Raw genomic sequence first — 26,026 nt, forward strand, 5'->3', positions numbered from 1 at the left:
ATAGACCCAACTGGTTTGTGGGACAGGCAGGGGGAGAGGAGCCTGCATGTAGCAGGATCTAGCATTTATTGTTGGGTCTGTAGTGCCCAAGTCTTACATGGAGAAAATACTTATCAGGCAGGTAAGTCATGGTACACCAGTTGGCCGGATTTGTATTTGAGAAGTGTGTGTAGGACTGAAACATTTAGGACTACAAGGACTCAAGCTGGGGTAAAAAGTCTGTTGGATTGTAAACTGTTTTTGGTTTAGAGCTTAGTTCAACTTGATCCCGAATGTTTTCCCTTCGAGCTTCATTCCAGCAGTGATTTTAGAGCACATTTATCAAGGTGTTATAGAGTGTTGTCGGTGTTTTTTTATGTTGGTCTAGATCATGTTTCAAGAGATGCGTGAAGAATTGAAGAATTCAGGTAACCTTCGGTGTTTGTGTGTGTGAATGTACATTTGTGTGTCTGTTTCATGGAATGAGGTGTATAGGGGATCTATAACTGTCTGTGTGTGTGTGTAACTTTGTCCCCACTTCACCTACCCATAACTTCAGAGGCTGATGCTGAGATGTACATGAAGTTCATGAAAAGTCATTGCTGCTATGAGGCCATTCCAACCAGCTGTAAACTGGTCATATTTGACACAACACTACAAGTAAGAGTCCAGGGTCCTGTAACCCACTTGTATGTTGGAACTGAACAATACAAAATAATTTGGGGGCAAAATCAAGAGTCCAGGATCGTGTTCAGTAGGGCACATCGTAGCAAAACGTCTTACAACAGGTTACAGGAAACTAAAATCGGTGTTCTTATTTGACAAATTCACGTAGTGCCTCCCCATTTCAGAACATATTCTTCCTGCTGAACTCAACCCAGATATTTATTCTCCCTCCACTTCCCAAGGGAAAGGTCATGGTCCCTTTTGGTATGACATTTCAAGTCAGAGTTCCTCTCTCCTGTAACTGCAGCTACAGTTATAGCGGTTTTCCCTGCAGCAATATTTCATGTGCAGCCTCATTCCTTCTTCCCTAATGCATACTCACTACTAAGACCGGTGTTAACTGGTTGTGTTAAAGAAATCCTATGTTTGCAGGTGAAGAAAGCCTTTTTCGCTCTTGTAGCAAACGGCTTGAGAGCTGCACCTCTCTGGGATAGCAAGACACAGAGGTTTGTGGGTAAGAGAAGAGATTAGGGGTTACTCTCTTGCTACTTGCTTATGGCAACGCAATGCCCTGAATGATTGCAAGCTTTGGCTGGTTTTGGGGGTAGTGTGATATGAAGACTAGACACTAGCGCGTATCCATGCCAATAGTGATAAGAACTCTCTCTCTCTCTCTCTCTTTCTCTATTGTCCTCACAGGTATGCTGACTATAACAGATTTCATCAACATTCTCCATCGTTACTACAGGTCCCCATTGGTGCGTATCTGAACCAAATGCAAGTCAATATCCCAGTCATTAGCATGTTTCACATTTCATGTCCAAATCATCCCAATGTGTCTGCAATGGATTGTGTAGCTCAATAAACATCCTTAAAGATGATTTGGACATTTAACATGCAAAATGCTAATAATGGGGATATTGACCTGCATTGATTTTTAGACCAAAATTCTTAAAATGTATTCTTTGGTCACTGTGGCCAGGTAAACAAAACCAAAGCATGGATTGCTGTCTTACTGATAAGGGATTTATATGTTTGAATGTAATGATTGAATAATTCCACCCTGAAACGTAACTATGAGTGATTATTAGTTATGTAGCATGTATAATGAATGATTAAAGTACTGAACTTAGGTCTCATAAGGTTTAGTGGAGACCTGTGATGAGGATAAATGTATGTGTGTATGCGTGTGCCTAAGAGAATACCGAGAACAATGAAGACTGTGTTTGTCTCGACCTGGCTAGAACTGAGAAACCTATGATAGGACAGGGAGTACTCCTCAAGGTTCCTCTAATCTCGGGGGAATGGAACGGACAGCGCTGGGTAGTGATTAACAGTGGTGAGAACTCTGGGGAGGGATACAACTCACCTACTGTTCGTGTGTATGAATTTGCGTAGGATATCTACTGTTGGTGTGTATGTATGTGCGTAGGATATCTACTGTTGGTGTGGAGGTATGTGCGTAAGTAGGGAGTGAGTTATAAAATGAATGTCTTTGTATAATGGACTTCAGAACATTCTCTGAAAAAACTGTACAACCTTTTGCATAAGCTGAGTCTTTGCATAATTATTCTTAACCCAGTGTCTTACAAACCTTGGGGATTAGTCAAAGCTTATTGATTGTTAGTTATTATCATTGGGATTGAAAATTCTCGTGACACTTACCTTGTCCATACATTTCTTACATGGTAAGGAAACCATTTTGTAATTTGGGTGGACTATCCCTTTAAGCCTTGTCCTGGCCTATAAAGCATGTTCAATGGAGATAAGATCATGGTTGTGTGAATAACACAGAAATCGTTCATCATAATTTGTCCAATATGTTTCCCCCCTCCCACAGGTTCAAATGAATGAGCTGGAGAGGCATCAAATTGGAACATGGCGAGGTGATTCATTCAAGTAAATAAGCTAGAGAAAGCAAATGATACAGTGTTCTATGTCTATGGTATATACGTACATGTCTTTCTGTAACTTTCCCTTCTGTTTATTTCTCTCTCTCTGCAGATGTGTACCTGCAATACTCCAACCACTGTCTTCACAGTATCACTCCAGACGCTAGGTGAATCTATGCAGCTCTCAGTCGAACCAACTCCTGTCACCTGGCTTTGCCTGAGTTGTTACTTTTACTGATAACTTTTTTTAATGAGTGACAGACTAAGGAAATTGAGGCTGGGATTCAGTCAATTACAGGCAGTGTTCAGGGTTGTGTTCAGTAGGGCACACTGTAGCACAATGTTTTGCAACATGACCCAGGTGTGGATGTTGGTTGTGCTCTCCAGGGTTAGACACAGTGACTATAGGCCTACTCAGTCTCCCCTCCTCTCCTTTGCAGCCTCTTCGACGCCATCTATTCCCTACTGAGGTATAAGATCCACAGATTGCCGGTTATCGATCCGGTGTCCGGAAATGTCTTACACATTCTCACGCACAAGCGAATCCTCAAGTTTCTCCATATATTTGTAAGACAACATGACTTGAAGAAGATGTCTGTGTGTTTATGCTCATATCATATGGTCATCCATTTCAAACAGTGGTGTTGTGAACTGTATGTGTTGCTTTTACAATCCTTGTGTTCCTTTTTTTTTAAGTACTCTACACAGAAAAAGACAGTCCCAAAACCCTGCTTCATGCAGAAGACGATCCAGGACGTTGGGATCGGGACATTCCGGAACATTGCCACGGTCCATCAGACGGCCTCAGTCTACGATGCCCTGTCTGTGTTTGTAGAGAGGAGGGTCTCTGCACTGCCCGTAGTAAATGAACAAGGTGGGTTAACCTAATCTCTTGTTCAAAGTCAAACACTGACTAGTACAGTATGTGTAATGTCCTTACGTAGGTGCCCTTCAAAATAAAGTTTGACTTGTAAGATGTAGGTAGGCTATGTATCTCACTGTCCTTTACACCAAGGCAAGGTGGTGGCTCTCTACTCCAGATTTGATGTGATTGTAAGTACCCCAAAGCTGCCCGTTACAGTTTAATTCACTTGAAAACAATACAAAATAAAGCCCTTCACATCTTTGTTGGTGCATTGTGTACATTTTTATTGTTCTCTCCGCTCCTCTCCTCTTCTTCTCGGAGACAGAATCTGGCTGCCCAGAAGACATACAACAACCTGAACATGTCCATGCAGGAGGCCATCCGACGGCGCTGCTGTTTCATTGAGGGCGTCATCAAGTGTCTCCCCGACGAGACCCTGGAGACCATCATTGATCGCATAATTAAGGCTGAGGTTAGTGTCCCACTCTGCTCTCACCAGGGTTGTGTTCATAAGGCACCAAATGGAAGAAAAAAGGCTGCATCAGGGAGGGACTACTTGAACGTGTCCAATTAGAAACACGTGTTATTTTTGCTACGGTGTGCACTACTGAATATGACCAAGGTCATGTCCTCTATCACAGCGGCCCTGTCTCTCCACTCCAACTACGAGTTTGTTTAAAAAAAGACATCAAAGTAATGGGCGCTGATATGCTGTAACATTTAGCTCTATTAGCCCACACAATGAAATATAGAGTTATGAAGGTTTTTGACATTAGGTCACTAGTATTTAAATATATTTCAATGCATTAGCTGTAGACTGTATAAGTATTAGCCCTCTGTTGCTTACTGCTCTACTCTACTCTACTCAATTACCGGTAAGTCCTTGTTGTGTAACCACGACCAACCCTTTCCCACCACACACTCCCATCCTGCCCTTATCCTCTCCCCCTCCTGTCCCCATTCTACCCCATCCTGCCCCCATCCCCTCTCCATCCTTTCCCCATACTGCCCTCATCCTGTCCCCATCGTGCCCTCCATCCTCCCTCCATCCTGTCCCCATCATACCCTCCATCCTCTCTCCATCCTGTCCCCATCTTACCCCCATCCTGCCCTATTCCTCTCTCCATCCTCTCCTCTCCCCTTTTACTCCTCATCGTGTCCCCATCGTGTCCCCATCCTTTCCCCTCAGGTCCATCGGCTGGTCCTGGTGGACAAAGAGGACGTGTGCAGGGGGATCATCTCTCTCTCTGACCTGCTCCAGGCCATGGTGTTAAGCCCGGCAGGTATTGACGCCCTTTTAGCCTCTTAGCAGGTCCCCTTGCCCTACCTCCATCTTCTACCGCCTCTAGCCCCACCTTCCTGGCCCAGGTATGTCCACCCTTTTTCTCTCCTCTCCCCAATCCCCCCAGCTCACTGACTGGCATCAGACGCACTTCTTTGACCACCCACAACAGCTACTGCTGCTATATGTTGCACCCTGTTTCTCTGAGCTTCAGCCACATATCAACCCCCCACCACATACCCTGAAGCACCAACATGCAAGTGGGCACATGCGCACACACACACACACACACACACACACACACACACACACACACACACACACACACACACACACACACACACACACACACACACACACACAGACTTTCTCTGCAAAGGGTGATGATGATGACCTCTGACCTATTGTTCCCTGCTTGCCTGATGCATGGGGCGCAGTATAAATCCAATGATTTTGAATCTTGAAGATTCCAAGCCTTTGTGGTTGACATTCTATGGACTAGCTGCAGCTAAAAGGCTAAGTTACAGTATGGCACTAGAGGAATGTGGTGATGTATCTGCATAAAGATTTGATGATATCTGATTTGATCTGCGTGCCAAATGGCACCCTATTCCCTATAGTGTACTACTTTTGACCAGTGTCCATAGGACTCAGGTGAAAAATTAATAAATAGCTTGGCTTGTGCAAGCCGAAACGATTCATCTCCTGTTTCTGGAGCGTGAGGCAGCTTGATGTACAAGTACAGCCCCTGGACAGGACACTAGTCTATCTCAGGTCAGTAGTTCATTATATATAGGTAATAGGGTGCCATTTGGGATGTCTCAGGTCAGTAGTTCATTATATATAGGTAATAGGGTGCCATTTAGGATGTCTCAGGTCAGTAGTTCATTATATATAGGTAATAGGGTGCCATTTGGGATGCATCTCTCAGATTGGTTTGTATCTATGGCAAGAATCTGTATGGAGCGTATTATCTATTTATGCTGATATAATAAGAACACACTTTGATGCACACCTTTTTTTATCATATGCTTTGGTTATAATCATTCCAATCTTTGATAATATTGCATTTCCACTATTGTTTTTTTCTTTTCCAGAGATTTCAAGCAAATCAAACTGACATCACTAGAGGACAATGTGAAGTCCATGGTGGATGAAAAGGGAGACCGTTTTCAAAATGTCAACATACTGTTGTAGAGAAAAACATAATCCGCAACAATCAGCTGTATCAGTTGAGTTCAATAAAACACAATAGTCATTAGTTACATTTGATCAAATTGAGGATGTAAGTTTGTGTTACTTTGTGTTGCACTGAATTTGTGCTGTATTAAACATGTTCAAATCAATTTGACTTGTTTTTTTTATAATGGACTTGCACAATGGATTTCAATGTTTTATGTAAGCTTTTCAGAGAAACAAGTGGAGATATAAATATAAATTGTATTTTACTATCCAATTTATCCAGCAGATGTCAGTAAATAGCTATTGTTTTCGCAAAACGAAGCGCAGTAAACAAGGAAGCACGTGACATGCTGAGCCAGTAAACTGGGTTTCCACTAGATAGCACAGCTATAAAGTCTTAATTTGCTATATCGTAAGAATTCATGAAAACAAAATTTTTGATTTTTGGTCTTAATTTAAGGTTAGGCATAACATTAGCAGTGTGGTTGGGGTTAGATTTAAAGTCCCATTTTAAGACGAGCAATTGTAGAAATAGGCGGGGTTTAAGACTTTGTGGCTGTAGCAACTAGTGACCACAGTAACATCGGTTCCTACTTTTTTTTTTTTTTTTTGTAATCCATGACGGCCTTCGCGGATCTATCCGCCTATCCATACCCCGTGATCACCAAAACAACATAACAAAGTGGGGGAAAGATGGCGAGCGGAGAGGAGGCTAGATGCCCCTCTGTTTCTTCCGTACTCGAGGACCTGTTCCCTGCAGGAGGATCAGAGCAAGTATGCGGGGATGGGAACCCTGAGCTCGTGCAACTGCGGGAGCGTCTTCAAGGCTGGCTATCGCAATATGAGCCTTTGCTGTTATGGATGCAGAGGCTGCTTGTTTGGGAAAGGCCGCTCTACAGCATCTTTGTTGCGCTCACGCTGAACACCTTGTTCTGGTAATGCTAAATAATTTGTAAGAATCACTCATGTAATCAGTTATTTTGCACTGAAGCTAATGTTGTCTTAGCTTGATAGTAGTAGTAGTAGCTACTTACTGTAGTGTAGCTAGATTGAATGACAACGATAATCCTCCTCGGACGACAGTGACGCGCTAGCTAGGTGGCTAATTAGCTATTTAACGATGTCAACTGGTATTTGGTATGCCGAAGTTTACCCTACTATTATCGAATAAACGAATAACGTTTCGCTAAATACTCAACATAAGTTACAAGTGAGCTATCTTTCAAATAACAGTAATTTACCTAGTTGACAGCTGTCAAATCTAGCTAACAAGACGTTTTGGAGCGTTCGGTTAGAAATGTATAAATGTAGAACAAACGTGCGTCTCCGACATGTAGACCAAGGAATAATGACGGCTGTATTCATGGCATGTCAAATCTGCAACGTTTGACAACTGAACGTGGCCAAGTTGGCAGGAGTTATGTTTTATGTATTGACCTGAACCAGGACAGGGGGCTAGCTGACAGTCTATTCACTCGTGGCTAGCTAGTGAACTTGACTAACATTGGTTACATGTTAAAATGGCATGGGTTGTTTGTGTTTTTTACAGGCTTCTGTCTTCGACGTCCCTGCGTCCTCTCTTCCTCCTGAGTCTTTCCATTCTAGGGCTCATGCAGCTGGAGAGATGGAAGCATAAGTTACCTCTTACAACAGGTAAGTTCATAAACTCAGCAAAAAAGAAACGCCGTCTCACTGTCAACTGCATTTATTTTCAGGAAACTTAACATGTGTAAATATTTGTATGAACATAAGATTCAACAACTGAGACATAAACTGAACAAGTTCCACAGACATGTTACGCATGCCTCTTGGAGGAGGGAATGCAACACCCTGCTACACAACTCCCCGTGGAGTGAAAGAGGTATGTGACTGTAGGTGCGGGTAAGGATGACTGAGACAGAATTTTACCGTTAACAGGGAATGTATTCCTTCACACGGTAATTTTGGGAAAAAGTGGCTGGATGGAAGCAAAGAAAGTTAGAGTCCCCTCTTCTACCTTACCTACCCACAACTTACCTAACCTGGCGCACTAACCAAAATACAGGGGATGGTCAGCCCAGGTCTTACCTAGTGTGCATAGACAGAGTACATACTACGGGTATATGTATGCCCGCAGGCCTCTTGCCTAAGCACTCCCAAGGTGCCTTCCCCTTCCCCCCTGGGAACAAAAACAGAATAATACTAATGTAACGTTAACAATTGCAATCATCAAAACACAGTCCTTGTGACAAAACATACCTCAGCAGGACCGGCTACAAAATACTGTACAAAAACTGTCTGAGCAACAACCAACACAGGACATCAAAGAAGCTCTATCTGAACCACAACCATCAAAGGACATACCAATCAGCTGCTTGGGGGAATCCAGGAAGCCATTTCCTTAAATACATACATAAAAACCCACAACAACACAGAAACTGGGGAACGTAAAACGTGACTAATAGAAATTCCATAATGTGTCCCTGAACAAAGGGGGATCAAAATCAAAAGTAACAGTCAGTATCTGGTATGGCCACCAGCTGCATTAAGTACTGCAGTACATCTCATGAACTGCACCAGATTTGCCACTTCTTGCGGTGAGATGTTACCCCACTCTTCCACCATGGCACCTGCAAGTTCCTGGACATTTCTGGGGAGAATGGCTCTAGCCCTCACCCTCCGATCCAACAGGTCCCAGATGTGCTCAATGGGATTGAGATCCGGGCTCTTCGCTGGCCATGGCAGAACAGACATTTCTGTCTTGCAGGAAATCACACAGAATGAGCAGTATGGCTGGTGGCATTGTCATGTCAGGATGAACCTGCAGGAAGGGTACCACACGAGGGAGGAGGATGTCTTCCCCAGTAACGCACAGCGTTGAGATTGCCTGCAATGACAACAAGCTCAGTCCGATGATGCTGTGACACACCGCCCCAGACCATTTTTTTATTTATTTGACCTTTATTTTACTAGGCAAGTCAGTTAAGAACAAATTCTTATTTTCAATGACGGCCTAGGCACAGTGGGTTAACTGCCTTGTTCAGGGGCAGAACGACAGATTTTTACCTTGTCAGCTCGGGGATTCAATCTTGCAACATTTCGGGTAGTCCAACGCTCTAATCACTAGGCTACCTGCCGCCCCTATTGCGGACAGTCTGAGCACTGATGGAGGGATTGTGCATTCCTGGTGTAACTCAGGCAGTATTTGTTGCCATCCTGTACCGGTCCCACAGGTGTGATGTTCGGATGTACCGATCCTGTGCAGGTGTTGTTACACGTGGTCTGACACTGCGAGGACGATCAGCTGTCCGTCCTGTCTCCCTGTAGCACTGTCTTGGGTGTCTCACAGTATGGACATTGCAATTTCTTGCCCTGGCCACATCTGCAGTCCTCATACCTCCTTGCAGCATGCCTAATGCACGTTCACACAGATGAGCAGGGACCCTGGGCATCTTTCTTTTGGTGTTTTTCAGAGTCAGTAGAAAGGGCTCTTTAGTGCTGTAAGTCTTCATAACTGTGACCTTTATTGCCTACCGTCTGTAAGCTGTTAGTGTCTTAACGACGTTCCACAGGTGCCTGTTCATTAATTGTTTATGGTTCATTGAACAAGCATGGAAAACCGTGTTTAAACCCTTTACAATGAAGATCTGTGAAGTTATTTGGATTTTTACGAATTATCTTTTGAAAGACAGGGTCCTGAAAAAGGACAATTTTTCTTTTTTTTGCTGAGTTTAGTAGGTGCATGCATGCATTACTCATGCCACACCCACCCCTGGCCCTAGGGTTAGTGTGAAGTCTGAAATGCTAGTATAGGTCACGATTTGATAAGATGGTTAAATGTCAGTGCTGTCGATTTGGATTTGATTTTACATATCATTGTTCTGATGACTTTGATTACCAAGCCTACTCTATGAAGTCTAAAATGTCTTGTTGATGTTGGACTTAGATGAACAAATCTGTGCTGTCTCCTCTCTCCACTACAGTTCAGTATCCTGAGGCCAACCCAATGGAAAGGTACACATCTTGACTCAAAGGTCCAATGCAGCTGTTTTAATCTCAATATCAAATCATTTCTGGGTAACGATTAAGTACCTTACTGTGATTGTTTTCAATTAAAATAGTACAAAAATAAACAAATAGCTTCTTAGCTAAGAGCAATTTCTAAAGCAAGAATTTAGCTAGGAGTGGTCTGAGTGGGGAGGGGAGCATGTAACATTAGCTGTTATTTGCAGAGGTTTGGAATTCTCTTTCTTATTGGTCTATTAACTAGTTTAATGCATGATGATGTCACCATGGAAGGCCTAAACTTCATCCCACCAAAACAGGCTGAAATTGCAGGCTGTCTTTTCAAACAGCTCTTACACTAAAAGGGCATTATCATAATTTTCACAATTTCACAGTATTATTCCAACCTCATAGTGTGGAAATATAAAACACAGTACAATAACAATTTTGACTACACTGGGCCTTTAAACACATCCTAACTCACCCTGCTCCTATAACACCTTCAAGCACTTTACTGTTAGTGACTATCATGTGATTATTCAGGTGTTTTCCCTACTTGTTTGATGGTCTGTGCCTGTCAATAGCATCAGGGCACATATTTATAAAGAGTAGAAGAGCTGATCTAGGATCAGGCTCACTCTATCCATTGTCATCTGATCCTAGATCAGCACTCCTACTCTGAGATGCTTGAATCCTTTTAGGTCTGGCTTAGTACTGCTTGTGTTCGTGTGTTCATCCCACAGTCTCTTTCTCTGACTGCAGAGAGACCATGAATGTGCAACCCCGGCTCCTCAGTATTCCAGAGCTCAGCCACCACCTGGTGGAGAGCTACCTCTACTGCTGCCTCTTCGTCCAGGAGATGCTGCAGTACAAAAGGCAGAACCATGGCAAGGTATGTTGAGTTTGTTGGTGGCTCAGTGGGTTAGAGCTCATTGCCTCCATCAGGGTTGTGGGTTCGATTTCCATGTGGGCCACATATACTGATTGTCATTTGGTATCTGGAGGTCGACGTGTATTAAAACTGTTACCATATTGTTATATTGTAAAGTGCCTCAAAGTCATGGTTTATCAAAACATTAAATTGGTTGAGTTGCATAAATTTTTTGTATAGCTGAAGCAGAGGAGGCTGGTGGCAGGAGCTGTAGGAGGATGAGCTCATTGTAATGGCTGGAATGGAATTTATGGAACGGCGTCAAATATGATTTCCATGTTAGATACTGCATGAATCCCATTCCAGCCATTACAATGAGCAGCCTCCTATAGCGCCTCCCACCATCCTCCTCTGATCTGAAGAGGTATTTGCTGAAGTAGTTGTCCCTCCCCTACATTAGTTTCAGCTAACTTGCAAGTTTAATGACTCTGCGTCTCTTTTCTCCCTCCAGTTCTGTGCCATGATGTGCTCTGGCTGTTCTGTGCTCGCCGTGGTGGGACACTACGTACCAGGAATCATGATATCCTATATCGTCGGTGAGCTGCCTTGCTTTTTCAATAATTTTTCCTTGTTTTTCACAAAGGCAACCAACCAACCAGTATGCCAAAGGGTGTGGTTGTCTAAGAAATGCAGTGCTACTGCATAACAATTGCCAACCAAAGTTATTGCCAATAACTTCTAAATGCAACCTTCATACCACCATTTATAGTGTTGCCATTCCCCAACCTGGAAATGTATTGTGATTTGGCCATATGTGACGCTCAGTATTCCAGGGTTGTAGTCAATAGTGCACACAGTAGCCAAACATTTGCAATGGGTACCGCTTACGCCACGTTGTAGCGTTTGGAGTAAATGGTTTCCGTTGCAAAATGTTTTGCTACGTTGTTCACTAATGAATACAACCCTGAGGTATATCCCTTTCTCTGGTTAAACTAAAGATGGTGTGTGTTCCAAATGGAACCCTATTCCCTATATAGTGCACTACTTTTGTCCAGAACTCTATGGGCCCTGGTCAAAAGTAGTGCACTATGTAGGCAAAAGGGTGCCATTTGGGATGCTGTGCTTGTCATGGTGAGTCAAAAGCCATTTAAGTGCCATGTTGAGGTTGTTTTTTGTCCTGTGCCCAGCGCTGAGTGTGTTGGTGTGGCCTCTGGTGGTGTACCACGAGCTGATCCAGCGGATGTACACAGGCCTGGAGCCCATTCTGATGAAACTGGACTACAGCATGAAGGGAGACACGCAGCACCGCAAGCACGATAAGAGGAGTGAGTTTACACTGTGTGCGCACGCATTGTCTGTCAGTGTGTGTTTGATGGCACGTGTGTCTGTCTTTTAGTGTGTGTGCCCTGCCGTCATTCACATGTCACCAGGTCCCCTCTCTCTAGCTGTGAACACTGAACGTCAGGGTTGCCTGGGAAATCGTTCTCCTCCCGGTTTGTGGCACTGGTGTGGCAGCTGGAGCAAATTTATTTTCAGACATGTAAGGATCCTGTCCACAGATCCTTAAAGGCCTTAAGTCTTCAAATGTCTTAAATTGCACTTTTAAAGGTCTTTAAAAAATGCAACAGAGATGACTACAGTGTTTCCATTATATTATGCAGCTGCTTAGTTGTTGCCACCGCGGGAAAAACAAACAAAATTGATAATACTCTGGGCGCACTTTCAAGACATATCCACATATACGCCTCTGTGAGTCATGTCGTTGCCAGAGGAGAGAGCAAGGTAGCCTATGCCATTTGAAAACACTAACTAGAGGTGGGACAATAAACTGAAAATTACTGACGCCCTGCTCGTACCGAAGCAATTTTGCTTATGTTTGTAATTTCGGTGATCAGGCTACACAACGGTCCTGCTGATGTATTATTTTTTTATTTTTTGGGGGGGGTTCTAAAACCATTATTTGGTCAACCGTAATGTGCATTAACCTGCTTCCTGCAATGAAAGTATCTGCCCTGTCCATGTTTTTCACTCCCGCTCCCCTCTGCACATGGATTGAAGGGAGAGATGAATTCTGATAAGCGCAAGCATACTGAAAGTTGAGCAGCATTTCAAAATATAATTGCGTGAAAGACAGTTTTTCAAACAACTACTGTTACTGTTGTTAAGTGACTCAGCTTTATTTGCGTAACAATTATTTCTGAACTGTCAATATAGAGGAAAAAAACACTTTACAAACACAGCATGGAATTGAGATGATTTGCCAACAGAGCGGTGAATTTTATGGTGAATACATCAAGTATGCTACCAATGGAAAGTTTTTGTAGGACGTTACATTTACTGTTAGATCAATTGTATGGCTAAAGAAACTATCATATTTAGCAATCTAGCTAACGTGTTTTGAGTTCCCGCTTCCTCAGTTGGTACATTTATGTAGCATAGGCTATAGCCTAGGCCAATATATATGCACAACAAATATACAGGCAAATTCATCTCTAAAGAGACAAAAATATCAAATTATTCTGGATCATATTTTGAAATATTGCACATCAAAATATCCATCATGCACTCCCTGAATATGTTAGATGAAATGGCATACTTCTTTACTTGACACTGGAAAGTCAGTCTAGAGCTCTCCCACTTCACTACCTTGCTTCGAAGTATAGCCATTTAATACCTGATTCACTTAATGAATCAACTATTTGGTTGTAGTCTAATTGTTATAGCATAATACCCCCAGAAGAGCTACTGTGTGTGTAGACTTTTGTTCCACCCCCACTCTAACAAACCAGACTCGGCAAATCAACTGCTCAACAGGACCTTGTTAAGCTGACTCGGGTGTGTTTGAGCAGTGCTGGATCAAAAGCCTGCACACCCAGTGGCCTAGCTCTCCAGATGGAGAGTTGACCATGTGTTTTATACAGTAACAGTGCTGTATGTTTGACCTTTTTAAGGCATTTGTTTTTATCATTATGGTATTGAGTATCATTATACTAAACTGGTATTGATATCAAAGCCAAAATTCTGTAAACTTAGTTAATGATTAGTCAATTGGGGTAGCCTAACAAATGCAGATGGGCAACCCCATGCTTCATCCATCTATAGTCTAGCCAGTAGCAACTATGCTACTACATTCATCAGGCTCAATGCTAAAATAGCACACCTGCCTGATAATGAGCCACCTTTGGTGAAAGAGCCAGCCCTAAAAATATGACTTGTTTCCAACATGAGCTCATTTCAGGAGAAGAATATTAGCTGGTGTGGAGCTCGCAGACCTCAATTTGTATTAAATTGCATGCCAAGTGACATTAAAAAGGCCTTAAGTCTTAAATTCAATGTATTGGATCCTGTAGTTACCCTTTAAACTGTGTGTGTTGCAGAGGTGAAGAAGGAGGTGGAGGAAGGGGATGAGCCCAGGGCTGAGACAGAGAGCGAGAGTGAGGAGGAGCTGTCCTGCTTTGCCCCCCTGGTAAGCACCACATCGTCTGCCATCTTGCACCAGGGCACTAGGATCATGTGTGTGGCCATATTTACCTATACTTGTGGGGACCAGAACAAATATTTGACTAACTAGGGACATTTTGTCGGCCCACACAAGGGAAAAAGGGCAATGTCTAGGGGATTAAGGTTAGAATTAGGGTTGGGGGCAATGTTCCCTCATTTAGTCACTGAGCAAATGTCAGGTCTGCTGAGCTTAAACTTGAATGTTGTGAAAATTCAGTGGAACTTCCAGTGCACGTTTACTGTGAACACTGAGGCTGTACCTGCTTTAAGTTCGTCTTTTAACAGTGGCCAAGTAGACTACTATGGCTATTTATCATAATGTAGTCTTACCAGAGTGGCCTACCATCAAAAACAACGGAGAAAATGCATCCTAAAACATTTTAATCTGTTAATAGCTGTTCTATCATTCAGCCAATGTGTGATGTTTAATGTAGGCCTACATTCTATGAGACTTTAGGAAAAAAATAAACATGCAGGGCTTGACATGAACCTTTATCCACTCAGACAAGGATGTGTCTTTTCTTAATGTTGTGACTGATGCAAGAAACCACTTTACTAGATAATATGCATTATTATTTCCATACCATTATTACAGAGAATCAGACAAATTATGCTACCCTCTGCCTATTGTCTACTTAGCTTATTCAAGCCTACCTCAAAACACAACACTGCCCCTTTAAGACAAAAACAATCTCTTTACCTTTCTTTTGTCCCTAAGTGTGCACATGTTCACTTCCCCTTATGGATTTGAAAGGAAATGAATGGAAACTCCCTCTAGCCCATGCCTATAAATCCAATGCTTTTAAATATGTATGGAATAGAACAAACGCACACTTCAGGAGGAATGAGAGATTATTCATACTTAACCAAGATATTCCCCTCAATGAAAGGCTAAATATTAGATTTTTACAGAATGTGAATCCATGTTTCAATGTTGACATTCAATTGAGAGGATAATATTATATATTATTGCTTGACATTGTAATAACCTAATTGGGCTCTAGTATGGGTTCTGTCGAGAGCCTTTCACTAAAGAACAATGGTGATATCATAAAATTGTGCCATGTCATTGGTCAGGTGGATGCAAAGACCACAGCCCTGGCTATGGCCATCACTGACTCAGAGCTGTCTGACGAGGAAGCATCCATTTTGGAGAGTGGGGGGTTCTCCGTATCCAGAGCTACCACCCCACAGATCACAGATGTCTCTGAAGGTAAGTACCCAAGCACAACAGGCCCTTTCTCCAAAGTATCTGTCCTGCGCAACTTGGATTTAAAAGAAAAGGAATGGTGTGTATTAATTAGTGCAAACCGAAGCAAAATGTTTTGCCCCATAAAGAAAATACTAATCGGTAGCCTAGAGTGTTGTTATTGTCGGTCAATCAAAGCGACACCAGTCAGAGGCTCCATGTGTAGCAAGTGAAGTGGGAGATTTCTAATCAATGCTAAATGGAATTAGGCTACAATGATCAACCAACTGGTAGGCTGTGGTTTCATATGAATAAAGTTGTTGTACACAAGGCCTCAATAAGCCTTGCTAGTTAGCTGGCAACTGTAGCTAGCTTCTTTACAAAGATTAGATGCCGTCAAGAAGGGCACTAGCAGATGGTATGATAACCTATGGCAGCAACAAGTTTGTCTAACTAGCGCGAGTCATTTTGGCAACTTTCTCTCTCTCACACGCACACAAACTGTCACACACACCGGCCCCTGCTCCCCTATCGCCCCTCCCCCACCCTTCCAAGCAGAGCGCAGCGGCTCTCAAGTTACGCGAGCAAGTCTCCATTGAAGTTAAGTTAATATATATATATAATCTTTAAAACATGTATTTAGACTATCTGAAAAATCATGATATTATTCTAGTAGTAAAATCATTTGAAATGCCCATCCCTAGCATATAACCCGATGTTAGACATACCTCTGTGTTAACTGAAATACGACAAGGTTCCAGTTTAACAACGTTTACTCAACTGTATTAGCACAATACATGGTTGCCATTGCACTCAGGCCAGGTTAATCTACGAGACTCCTGCGCAGGCGCACTAATAACAGAGTGATAGCGCCGTAAACAGAAATATAGCCATACTTAAAAAATGAATTTAACAATCTCCCACTTTTTCTTTTAAAGACAAATAAACCATCAACAACAATTAAATGTCCCAAGTATTATTTAAGTTCCCCATTACAAATGGGTTGGGTTTCACTGGGTTTCTTTGTATTGACAATGCTTCCAGCACTGAAGCGTGTGAAGTGGTTGATTTTATGTGACGGTACCACACACTTGGTCCAAACTCATGTAGATCTATAGCCACTGTTTCATTGTGTGATGTCTTTGTCTAAAATGTTTACACAATCGTGGCCTGAGGTAGTAAGTTCAAGGGTCACTGGTTGTTTAAACATCACTGCCTTGTTATTTTTTTATGTCTAGTACAGCCCCTGACTTCTTGACGGAAGCTTTGCTTAATAGTAAGGTGATATCTGTAGGGGCCACCTCTGTTTCAATGTGACACTTATTAGTCTGACCAATTTTTGCTGGTATCATAACTCTCTTGGTAGAATGGACAATTCTCTCATCTTGGGGCGGCAGGTAGCCTAGCGTTGAGTCAGTAACCGAAAGCTTGCTAGATCGAATCCCCGAGCTGACAAGGTAAAAATCTGTTGTTCTGCCCCTGTTCCTAGGCACTTGTAAATAAGAATTTGTTCTTATCTGACTGGCCTAGTTAAATAAAAAAATGTATCTCCAAATTTGAAAGCTCTGTTGCTTGGTGTGTCAATCATATTTTGTACCTCTCATATTTAGTTCACTGACATAGTTATCGAGCCATTTTGCGCCACAAACTGTACATGCAGTAGCAATCACAGCAGATCCTAAGAACTCAGTATCAGAAGCAGATTGGTTTGAAAACAGTGTGTTACACTGCTCTCTCTGTTTACATGTTTTTTTGAAGAAAGAGGAAAATGTTAAACAGTCTTTAACCCAATGGTAAGTGCTTTGACAAATAGCCCATTTTGATCTCCTTCCATATCTGTCCAGTGGATTTGTCGGGCAATGGCGCCCTCGTCTGGTTGTCTTGAATGTGACTTTGGCGCCTTTTTTCTGCTCCGTGTAAAAATATGCTGCGTCACTAGTCAAAAGTAGTGCACTGTAGCTGGAATAGGGTGCCATTTGATGAAACTTGTGTTTCTCGGGGCTTTATGGCAACTGTGTTTGACAGGCTTTTATTGCTTTTAACCAAGGGAACAAGCCATCGGAGTTTTGGGAGATACTAGTCATGTGTTTGGGTGGCAGGAGAAGGGTGTGGAGCCTCGTCCCAGATCGTCCCATCTGTTATTGGCGCGATAGTCTTTTCACCAGAAATGGTTTAGTGCCGACTTCATTGACGCCAAAGTCAGCACAGTACATGCAGTCAAAGCCAACTGTTTCTCCCTACCACCCAGACAGGCAGTATCTATCAACTTGAAAGCTAACTGCATCCGGGAGAACCATCTCGTACTTGCGTATCCTATTGTATCTCTGTTCGAAATCAATTATGTAGCCCGTAATTGCAACCGAAATGTCTCTAACACTGTCAAAGTTTGAATATGCCTCGTAGGCACGGTCTTTCTATTCTCTAAGAAACACAGAATCCAGTGCTCTAATCAAAGTGCCCATACCGTCATCCTTGTTCAAATCCTCTTCCTTCGAGCGATAATACAACCGCAAAAACGTGCTTTTTCTTGTCCAGATTAGAAACCCGTGTCCAGATTTCAACTTTCATACGACCTCGTCGAAGCGAGGTGGCCAATTGTAGGCACTAGCCATCCGCTGTTACCAATGTTAACTGAAATACGACAGACACAAAAACAAGGTTCCAGTTTAACACCGTTTACTCAACCGTATTAGCATAATACATGGTTGCGGTTGCACTCAGGCCAGGTGAATCTACAACGAGACTCCTGCACAGGCGCACTAATAATAGTAATAGCGCCGTAGTAACAGAAATATAGGGATACTTAACATGATGATCAATCTGATGCTTTTAAATGTGTGCGGAGAAAGGACAGAATTGGGTTGCAGGGATTTTTATAATTGAGCAGTATGTTACATGTGTTCCACAGTCCAAATCATGTGAATCAAATATTGGCACTAGTGTAACAGGTTCCGTCCCTCTCTTCGCCCCAACCTGGACTCGAACAAGGGACCCTTGCACACATCAACTGACACCCCACGAAGCATCGTTACCATCGCGCCACAAAAGCCGTTGCAAGGGGAAACCCTACTTCAAGTCTCAGAAATACTATTAGCGCGCACCACCGCTAACTAACTAGCCATTTCACATCGGTTACACTAGCAAAATTTGATTTGTCATTATCTTGATATATGCTGTTGACTCCTTCCTCATTCACTATATATCAGAATTGCATATTAATTTTCTAATCACTATATATAGATTTTTCTATTGTGTTATTGTCTATAACACGTGTGACTGTTTTTGCCGCACTGCTTTGCTTTAACTTGGCCAGGTCGCAGTTGTAAATGAGAACTTGTTCTCAGCTGGCCTACCTGGTTAAATAAAGGGGAAATAAAAACTGCAACATGGCGTTGCCACAAGCAGGATATTGTAGATATTCACTCACAAACAATATCTGGCCCATGTGCAGGTGAGCTTCAAGCTGCTGCAATGTGACAGCTGCTGGACCAAAACGGCAGAGAAGTTCAGCCTTGCGATTCACACTCTTACAAGTCAACCCAATATTCAGATTTACTTCATGCATCGCTGACTACCTTTAACCCCATCCTCTCTCTCTCCTGTGACTGTTTAGACCTGGACCAGCAGAGTGTGCACAATGACCCAGAGGAGGCCTTCCTATCTGAATTCCCCACGGTTGATGAGTTCCCCATCGAGCACAGCCTCCTCCACTTTCCGTTGCGGGGCCCTGGTCAGGGCCAAGGGGACGGGGCTACGGCTGGGGGAAGAGAGCCCTCGGAGGGGGAGCCCATGAGCCCGGCCAGCCTCCTCATCCAGCACCTGGCCTCCCCACTCCACTTTGTCAACACACACTTCAACGGACGTGGACGGCCGCCAGGTGGGGACCAGGCACCACTGCTGGGTGCTGGGACAGCGGAGGAGGTGGTGCATGGGGGGGAAGGGGAGTCCCAGGCCCCGAGGCAGTCACTGGAAGCCCTGAGTGAGGAGATTGTGAACACGGCAATCTCCACCGTGGTGCAGAACACTCTGTCGGCCCTGCAACGCTCCACCGAGGACAGCAAGGTCCCCTCAATTGCAGATTTCCTGCCCACCGACACGCCCCCCAGCACCCTGGAAAGTCCCTCTGTCGCCGAGGCAGAAAAGGACCAGGATGCGGTCGCTGTGGAGAGCAGTGCTGAGGAAATGCCGGACGACATGTTTGTACCGACCGAGGACGAGGACTTTGAGCTTCTGGACCAAAGTGAACTGGAGCAGATGGACGAGGACCTGCTGGGCCTTCTCAGTCCTGATGGACAGGGGATAGTGGGAGAGGCCTCTCCCACAGACACACCCCCATCTCCGACGCACCAACCAGAGTCCTTCTAGCATCCTCGTCACCGCTCATTACCCTACTATTTTGTTTTATGTAGATATACATTATACAGATATACATGTACACTTATCAAAGTGTCTGTGGTTAGTGGCAGTTGGTTAGTGATTTAGATCACTGTGGTTGATTCTGCCTTCACACTATCACTGTGGATGAGTCCCGAATGGCACCTATTCCCTTTACAGTGCTCTACTTTTTACCAGGGCCCATAGGGCTCTGGTCAAAAGTAGTGCACTATAGCTACAATAGGGTGCCATTTGGGATGAAACTTGTGTTTCTCGAGGCTTGGGCTTGATGGCACCTGTGATTGACAGGGTTTTATTGCTTTTAACCAAGGGAACAAGCCATCCAGAGTTTTGGGAACTACTAGTAATGTGTTTGGGTGGCAGGAGAAGGGTTTGGAGCCTTGTCCCAGATCTGTTTGTGCTGTATGTTGTAATGCCAAATGGAGTTGGGTATATTACAGCACAATCTGCAATGGGACCAGGCTATAGGGACCAGATCTACAACCACCCTTCTCAAAGGAAATTATTAACAGATTATATGTGGATGGAGTCTTTAAGAGAAAGAAAAGGTTTTTGTTTTGATTATATTAATATATATTATTTATTGTCATCGTGCGGGAATTTTAAAGTAATAAAGATTCTCTATGGTCAGTAACCCAAGTCAATTCTACAATCTGCATTGGATTTAGATCTTCAGCAAAACACAAATGTTTTCATCATGTATGCACAAATACGTACATTTGGGAGTTTCATTGAAGGCAGTTTATTGACCAGCAACCCCTCAAGTAAATTCGGCACTCAATTGTGAAATCGCCCAAACAAAACTTAGTACTGCAGTTATTAGCCATACACAAAGGACTTATTTTAACCATCTATTAAAATTACATTTCAGATTCACAATAATAGGTCTTTGAAATTTAGGGTGTATTGGACATCGTATGCACAAATACATGTTTGGGAGTTTTATCGAAGGCAATTTAATGACCAGCAGCCCCTCAAGTAAGTTCCACACTCAGCAAAATTGTGAAATCTCCCAAACAATAATAGATTTTAGGGTGCTTTTTTAAAAAAAATTGTATTATCCCCAAACCAGATGGTAAATATTTCTTTACCCATACAAAACATACTTACTGTGGTATGCTGACAACCTTTTCAATTGCTCATCGTCAACATCTCAAAGGTCTATTTTGTTGTGTTCTGTAATGTTTGTAAATTAATGCAAGTGCTACTTCACCACCAATTGCTTAATGTGTACAACTTAAATGTTATGGGTACTTAATACTCTTGGAAATCCCAGACCTAGGGAAAAACATTTGTAACATTGTGGGAGGTAACCAGTCTGTCTAGAGACTTACATCTAAAGGTTGTTTATGCTGGTTTTGTCACGGCAATCCCACACAACTGCCATTCGCTATGACAAATGATTGAAATCAGAATACATGCATTGCGTTATCACCCCAAAAAGGTATGTTACCTAGGTCCTATGTAACAATGATGGGTTATAAATGTTGCAACCTGATGATAGGAATTCTTCATTTCATAAATCGGTCATTAGTGTGAATTCAGCTCGACCCCAATATAACTAGGACAGGTTTGTTGCGGCAAGTGTGCCTATCTGAATCTCAAGGAGTGGGAGGTACTTTAGTTTGCGCAATGGAAGATACCGTTGCACATAAACTAATATGTAGACGCAAATTAACGTGAAGTAGAAAATGGCGTCCACCAATGTCTAGCCTAAAGTTCTCCAACCCAAGTTGTCCCTGTGCACTGTATTGTAATATAAACAATCCTTTTTCCTGGCCAATGCCTTCCAAGCACTCCTTTAAAAGTTACCCTCAAAATGAGAGCAATTTGTAACATTGCATGTGATTACCAAGCATTAAAAATGCAATTGTCCTCTCCAAACTTGAAGGGAGCAAGACCTTGGACTTGTAGCAAGCATGCAATTTGTATGTTGCAGCTTTTATTAAACCAATGTCCCTTAGAATTCCGATAACACTACATTGCCAATGAGGAAATTTAGTGTGATTCATTTAAAAGGTCATTTCTTCTGCTATAATCCCACTGTAACCAATATTAACATGTGTTTATAGAAATGTTTGCCTATGCTTTTACTGCTTATTGATCTATAAAGGCACTTAACAAGAACTGCATTGTAAAGAAAGGTACCTATTTTCAAATTTCTCTTGTTTTTCAGAAACTACTCATCAGTTTGATCTTTTACATCTACAAAGTAACACAAACAAGTTCAGAAAATGCTGATAAGATTTATTGCAATTACAACAGGTTAAACACTGACAGCAGCTCTTTGTGCAGTGAAAGAATAAAAGAACAAACTGAAACAAGGGATGGAATGCAGTTGAAATTGATTTTAAAATCCCTTTTATCCGTCTAACCCACATCCTCTTCTCCCTCCTCTTCAAACTCGCCCTCCTCCTCGGCGGTGGCATCCTGGTACTGCTGGTACTCAGATACCAGGTCGTTCATGTTGCTCTCGGCCTCGGTGAACTCCATCTCGTCCATGCCCTCTCCGGTGTACCAGTGCAGGAAGGCCTTGCGGCGGAACATGGCTGTGAACTGCTCAGAGATGCGCTTAAACAGCTCCTGGATGGCCGTGCTGTTGCCGATGAAGGTAGCGGACATTTTGAGGCCGCGGGGCGGGATGTCGCAGACTGCAGTCTTGACATTGTTGGGGATCCATTCGACGAAGTAGCTGCTGTTCTTGTTCTGCACGTTCAGCATCTGCTCGTCCACCTCCTTCATGGACATGCGGCCACGGAAAATGGCGGCCACAGTGAGGTAGCGGCCGTGGCGGGGGTCGCAGGCGGCCATCATGTTCTTGGCATCGAACATCTGCTGGGTGAGTTCGGGCACCGTCAGCGCTCTGTACTGCTGGCTACCTCTGCTGGTGAGGGGGGCAAAGCCTGGCATGAAGAAATGCAGGCGGGGGAACGGGACCATGTTGACAGCTAGCTTACGTAGGTCGGCGTTGAGCTGGCCGGGAAAGCGCAGGCAGGTGGTGACACCACTCATAGTGGCTGACACCAGGTGGTTGAGGTCCCCGTAAGTGGGAGTAGTCAGCTTCAGAGTGCGAAAGCAGATGTCATACAAGGCCTCGTTGTCAATGCAATAAGTCTCGTCAGTGTTCTCTACTAGCTGATGCACAGACAAGGTGGCATTGTAGGGCTCCACCACGGTGTCTGACACTTTAGGGGAGGGCACCACACTGAAGGTGTTCATGATGCGGTCAGGGTATTCCTCACGGATCTTGCTAATCAACAGGGTACCCATACCAGAGCCCGTGCCACCTCCAAGGGAGTGGGTGAGCTGGAAACCCTGAAGACAGTCGCAGCTCTCAGCTTCCTTTCTCACCACATCCAGGACAGAGTCTACCAACTCTGCTCCCTCAGTGTAATGGCCCTTTGCCCAGTTGTTACCTGCACCACTCTGTCCTTTTAAACAAACAACAAAAAGTAACGCAATGAGATGGAGGCTAGGTGTATTACTATGGTAGAATCGACTATGACAAGGTGAAATTAATTTGCAATTTCAAAGCATTTGCTCACCAAAGACAAAGTTGTCCGGTCTGAATATTTGGCCAAATGGTCCAGAGCGGACAGAGTCCATTGTGCCAGGCTCCAGATCAACTAGAATGGCACGAGGAACATACTTGCCACCTGAAATAAATGAACAATCAGATTATGGGTCAATAATTTGTGACAGATTTTCATGCAAATATTGTAAAATCCGCATTAAGAAAATATGCGCATTTTCCCACCAGTGGTGGTTCCACCAAACTGAATTGTTGCGGATAGAAATCAGTGTGATAACGTAGCGCACAAAAACATTATACTTTTTCCCTTAAATTTTCATATACCCCCCAAAAAAATCTAAAGTTCAATGTGTTTCCATTGCAAACTGTTGCATTAAATAGCAAATGTTCCTGCTCTGGTCTTGGCACATGCACTCTAGCCAACAGCTTGCCGAAACAGTGCGGGTAGGCTAGTCTACATGAGATTTATTATGGATAAGAGTGAGAATATTTGTATTTGTCAAAAAGCAGTCAAGCATCAAGTCACCAGAATTAGACCCTCTATTTATTGGAAAGGAGCATCAAGATCTCATCTGTAGCCTAAGAAATGGCATTGTTTCTCTGAGTCGGAGACCACACCATGTTGCGTGATTCCAAGTTTACTTCGATATGATGGTTGTTATATCAATATTTGCGCATAGATGCATTTCCACTGCCATTTCTGCATTTCCACCACCAATTTATTTTACCAACACAAAAAGATCCCACCAAGTCTAGCGTATTTTGTTGTCGACATTTGGAATGTTTACCGACATTCTGTTTCCATCAGGCCTGTCATGACATGTACTTTACTTGCATTAAAAGGTTGGATGGAAACCTGGTTAAGGTCTTTGCAGACTACGATTTTAGCCGTCTTATGCCACAATTTTTTCCGTCCTAGACAAAATGTCCACATTGTGGGCAAATTCTCAGGTCGTAAACGATTGTCTGACGTCTTGGCTCGTTAAGTGTGACTGGGTCTAGGTCTGGCAATTTAAGTACCGCTTCGTGCGGTCATAGGCTCTGACAAAATTCTATCAGTGTCTGAATTTTTGGGCCTTTATCGTGTAGTGTGGCTGGTGTTATGAGCTGATCCTGGTGACTGACCAATAGGAACACGGTTGGCACCGAGTATGCACACAATAATACGATTAATATGAGTAAAATTTAAACATTCAGCCTACATGCTGTGCAAGAACGATTTTCCTAATCTTTTTTACCTGAAATCAGGCCTATTTTATTCTGAGTTAGAACATAAAGTTTTCACATAAACCTTATGATGCATACCTTGTTTTTCTGAACTCACTTCACTGGCACATAAACAGAGAAGCTTGAGCTGCTGGCACATTCCCAGATCAAAATTTCAAATACAATGCTGCAGCTGACTGCAAGCCAATTTCAGAATGTGACTACAGAACAGAAGCAAATCCTACAACCTGGACAGGTTGATGTCAATATTTTAATTTGATAATCACAATGTATATCTTAAGACAGAAGGCCTTTAGTTAAAGAAAACACAGCATAATTTTTTGAAAACTTGACACTACTACAAGCGCAAATACACTTTAAAATCACTTCAACTAACTGCTTTCAATTTGTGTATATATATTGTAATGGAACAAGCAGGGAGCAGGTCTCGAACCCTCGACCTTTTAGCCCGCTATTGACTGTGCCGCATAAGCATGCTCGAGCATGCAGAGTCGATATCCGCGCTTATAAACCCAGGGTCGTTACACTACTCCCTTCTTTCAAAGAGCGCGTCCTCGCGCTAGCTTGCGACTCAACGTCCTATATGAACGCGCTCACCGGCCAAGCACGCGCACTGTCGTGGATGCAAGGTCCGATCACTTTTGACACCAATGTAATGAAACAGCAGGGAGCAGGTCTCGAAACCTCAACCTTCTAGCCCGAAGTCCAGCACGCTATCGACTGTGCCGTAAAAGCATGCTCGAGCGGCAGAGTCGATATCCGCGCCTATAAACCCTGGGTCATTACAATATATATAAAAACATTTCACAATGTAGTTAATTACCGCTATGTACATAGAGGATCCTTTAAAGTTAGTTACCTGTTGCCTCATTATAGTACACGTTGATTCTCTCAAGCTGCAGATCGCTATCTCCATGGTAAGTGCCTGTTGGGTCTATTCCATGCTCGTCACTGATAACCTCCCAAAACTGCAAAAGTATGTTGGAATGGTTAGTGGCATGTGGGCGGGTAAACGTTTCTCATAGCGTTATAGCTAGCAAGCTAAAGTTAGGCGCTAGCCGAGCAGCCATCGAAAGTTGACCGAATTTTACTCTTCATATCAACTACACATTTCAGATAGCTAACGTTAGCTTTGGTTAACTAACAAATCGCAAGTACTTTAGTTTGGATTTACCGTATGAGCATGCTAGCGACACAAAGTTAGCTAGCTAAAGTTAGTTACTTTGAAAAATTCAACTGCGTTTGCAATACATTTTCATTAATAAATGCCCTTACCTTGGCACCGATCTGATTTCCACATTGACCGGCCTGCAGATGAACAATCTCCCTCATGTTAAAATCGAGTTTCCAAGTAAATTAATCAAGATCACTTGTAAACATCTGACTCTTTAATCTTTACTACGCGCCTTTTTGTAAGCGTCTGTCTAGCGAGCCGTTGAGAGAGCGCGAGGGAAAAGAAAG

The 26,026-nt window shown here is 43.2% G+C and overlaps 3 protein-coding genes across 4 annotated transcripts; 2 read left to right on the forward strand and 1 right to left on the reverse strand.

Annotated features, from left to right (window-relative positions):
- LOC115195933 (5'-AMP-activated protein kinase subunit gamma-1) lies at positions 1 to 6,030 on the forward strand. Of its 2 annotated transcripts, none has more exons than XR_003878780.1 (13): positions 1 to 121; positions 368 to 407; positions 539 to 639; positions 1,078 to 1,159; positions 1,345 to 1,403; positions 2,486 to 2,531; positions 2,650 to 2,704; positions 2,978 to 3,104; positions 3,234 to 3,411; positions 3,553 to 3,590; positions 3,728 to 3,874; positions 4,592 to 4,770; positions 5,782 to 6,030. XR_003878780.1 is itself a non-coding variant. In XM_029756290.1 (13 exons), exons 1-13 carry the CDS (start codon positions 98 to 100, stop codon positions 5,802 to 5,804), a joined length of 1,014 nt encoding a protein of 337 aa, XP_029612150.1. In that variant the 5' UTR covers positions 1 to 97; the 3' UTR covers positions 5,805 to 6,030. The 2 variants fall into 2 exon arrangements, 1 of the variants encoding a protein (XP_029612150.1); XM_029756290.1 differs by having other exon boundaries at positions 4,592 to 4,685.
- A 452-nt stretch (positions 6,031 to 6,482) lies between these two features.
- On the forward strand, positions 6,483 to 22,132 carry LOC115195935 (reticulophagy regulator 2-like). Its single transcript, XM_029756291.1, has 9 exons — positions 6,483 to 6,801; positions 7,416 to 7,519; positions 9,829 to 9,859; positions 10,613 to 10,742; positions 11,233 to 11,317; positions 11,909 to 12,046; positions 14,099 to 14,187; positions 15,300 to 15,435; positions 19,025 to 22,132. Exons 1-9 carry the CDS (start codon positions 6,560 to 6,562, stop codon positions 19,774 to 19,776), a joined length of 1,707 nt encoding a protein of 568 aa, XP_029612151.1. The 5' UTR covers positions 6,483 to 6,559; the 3' UTR covers positions 19,777 to 22,132.
- LOC115195936 (tubulin beta-4B chain) lies at positions 22,044 to 26,026 on the reverse strand. Its single transcript, XM_029756292.1, has 4 exons — positions 25,841 to 26,026; positions 25,425 to 25,533; positions 23,352 to 23,462; positions 22,044 to 23,237 (listed from the first exon to the last, which is right to left on the reverse strand). The coding sequence occupies exons 1-4, from the start codon at positions 25,895 to 25,897 to the stop codon at positions 22,177 to 22,179; spliced, it is 1,338 nt and encodes a 445-aa protein (XP_029612152.1). The 5' UTR covers positions 25,898 to 26,026; the 3' UTR covers positions 22,044 to 22,176.

Source organism: Salmo trutta, chromosome 6, assembly GCF_901001165.1.
Source record: "Salmo trutta chromosome 6, fSalTru1.1, whole genome shotgun sequence".
NCBI classification, from domain to species: Eukaryota; Metazoa; Chordata; class Actinopteri; order Salmoniformes; family Salmonidae; genus Salmo; species Salmo trutta.

Bases quoted from the DNA above. Each gene is read 5' to 3' on its own strand.
- LOC115195935 (XM_029756291.1), top strand. From the start codon at position 6,560: ATGGCGAGCGGAGAGGAGGCTAGATGCCCCTCTGTTTCTTCCGTACTC. The intron at 11,318-11,908 runs GTGAGCTGCCTT...TCCTGTGCCCAG, and splicing joins CATGATATCCTATATCGTCG to CGCTGAGTGTGTTGGTGTGG. The intron at 14,188-15,299 runs GTAAGCACCACA...GTCATTGGTCAG, and splicing joins TGTCCTGCTTTGCCCCCCTG to GTGGATGCAAAGACCACAGC.
- LOC115195936 (XM_029756292.1), bottom strand. From the start codon at position 25,897: ATGAGGGAGATTGTTCATCTGCAGGCCGGTCAATGTGGAAATCAGATC. The intron at 23,463-25,424 runs GTAACTAACTTT...CATTTATTTCAG, and splicing joins GTACTATAATGAGGCAACAG to GTGGCAAGTATGTTCCTCGT. The intron at 23,238-23,351 runs GTGAGCAAATGC...TTTGTTTAAAAG, and splicing joins ACCGGACAACTTTGTCTTTG to GACAGAGTGGTGCAGGTAAC.
- LOC115195933 (XM_029756290.1), top strand. From the start codon at position 98: ATGGAGAAAATACTTATCAGGCAG. The intron at 1,160-1,344 runs GTAAGAGAAGAG...TTGTCCTCACAG, and splicing joins CAAGACACAGAGGTTTGTGG to GTATGCTGACTATAACAGAT. The intron at 2,705-2,977 runs GTGAATCTATGC...TCTCCTTTGCAG, and splicing joins AGTATCACTCCAGACGCTAG to CCTCTTCGACGCCATCTATT.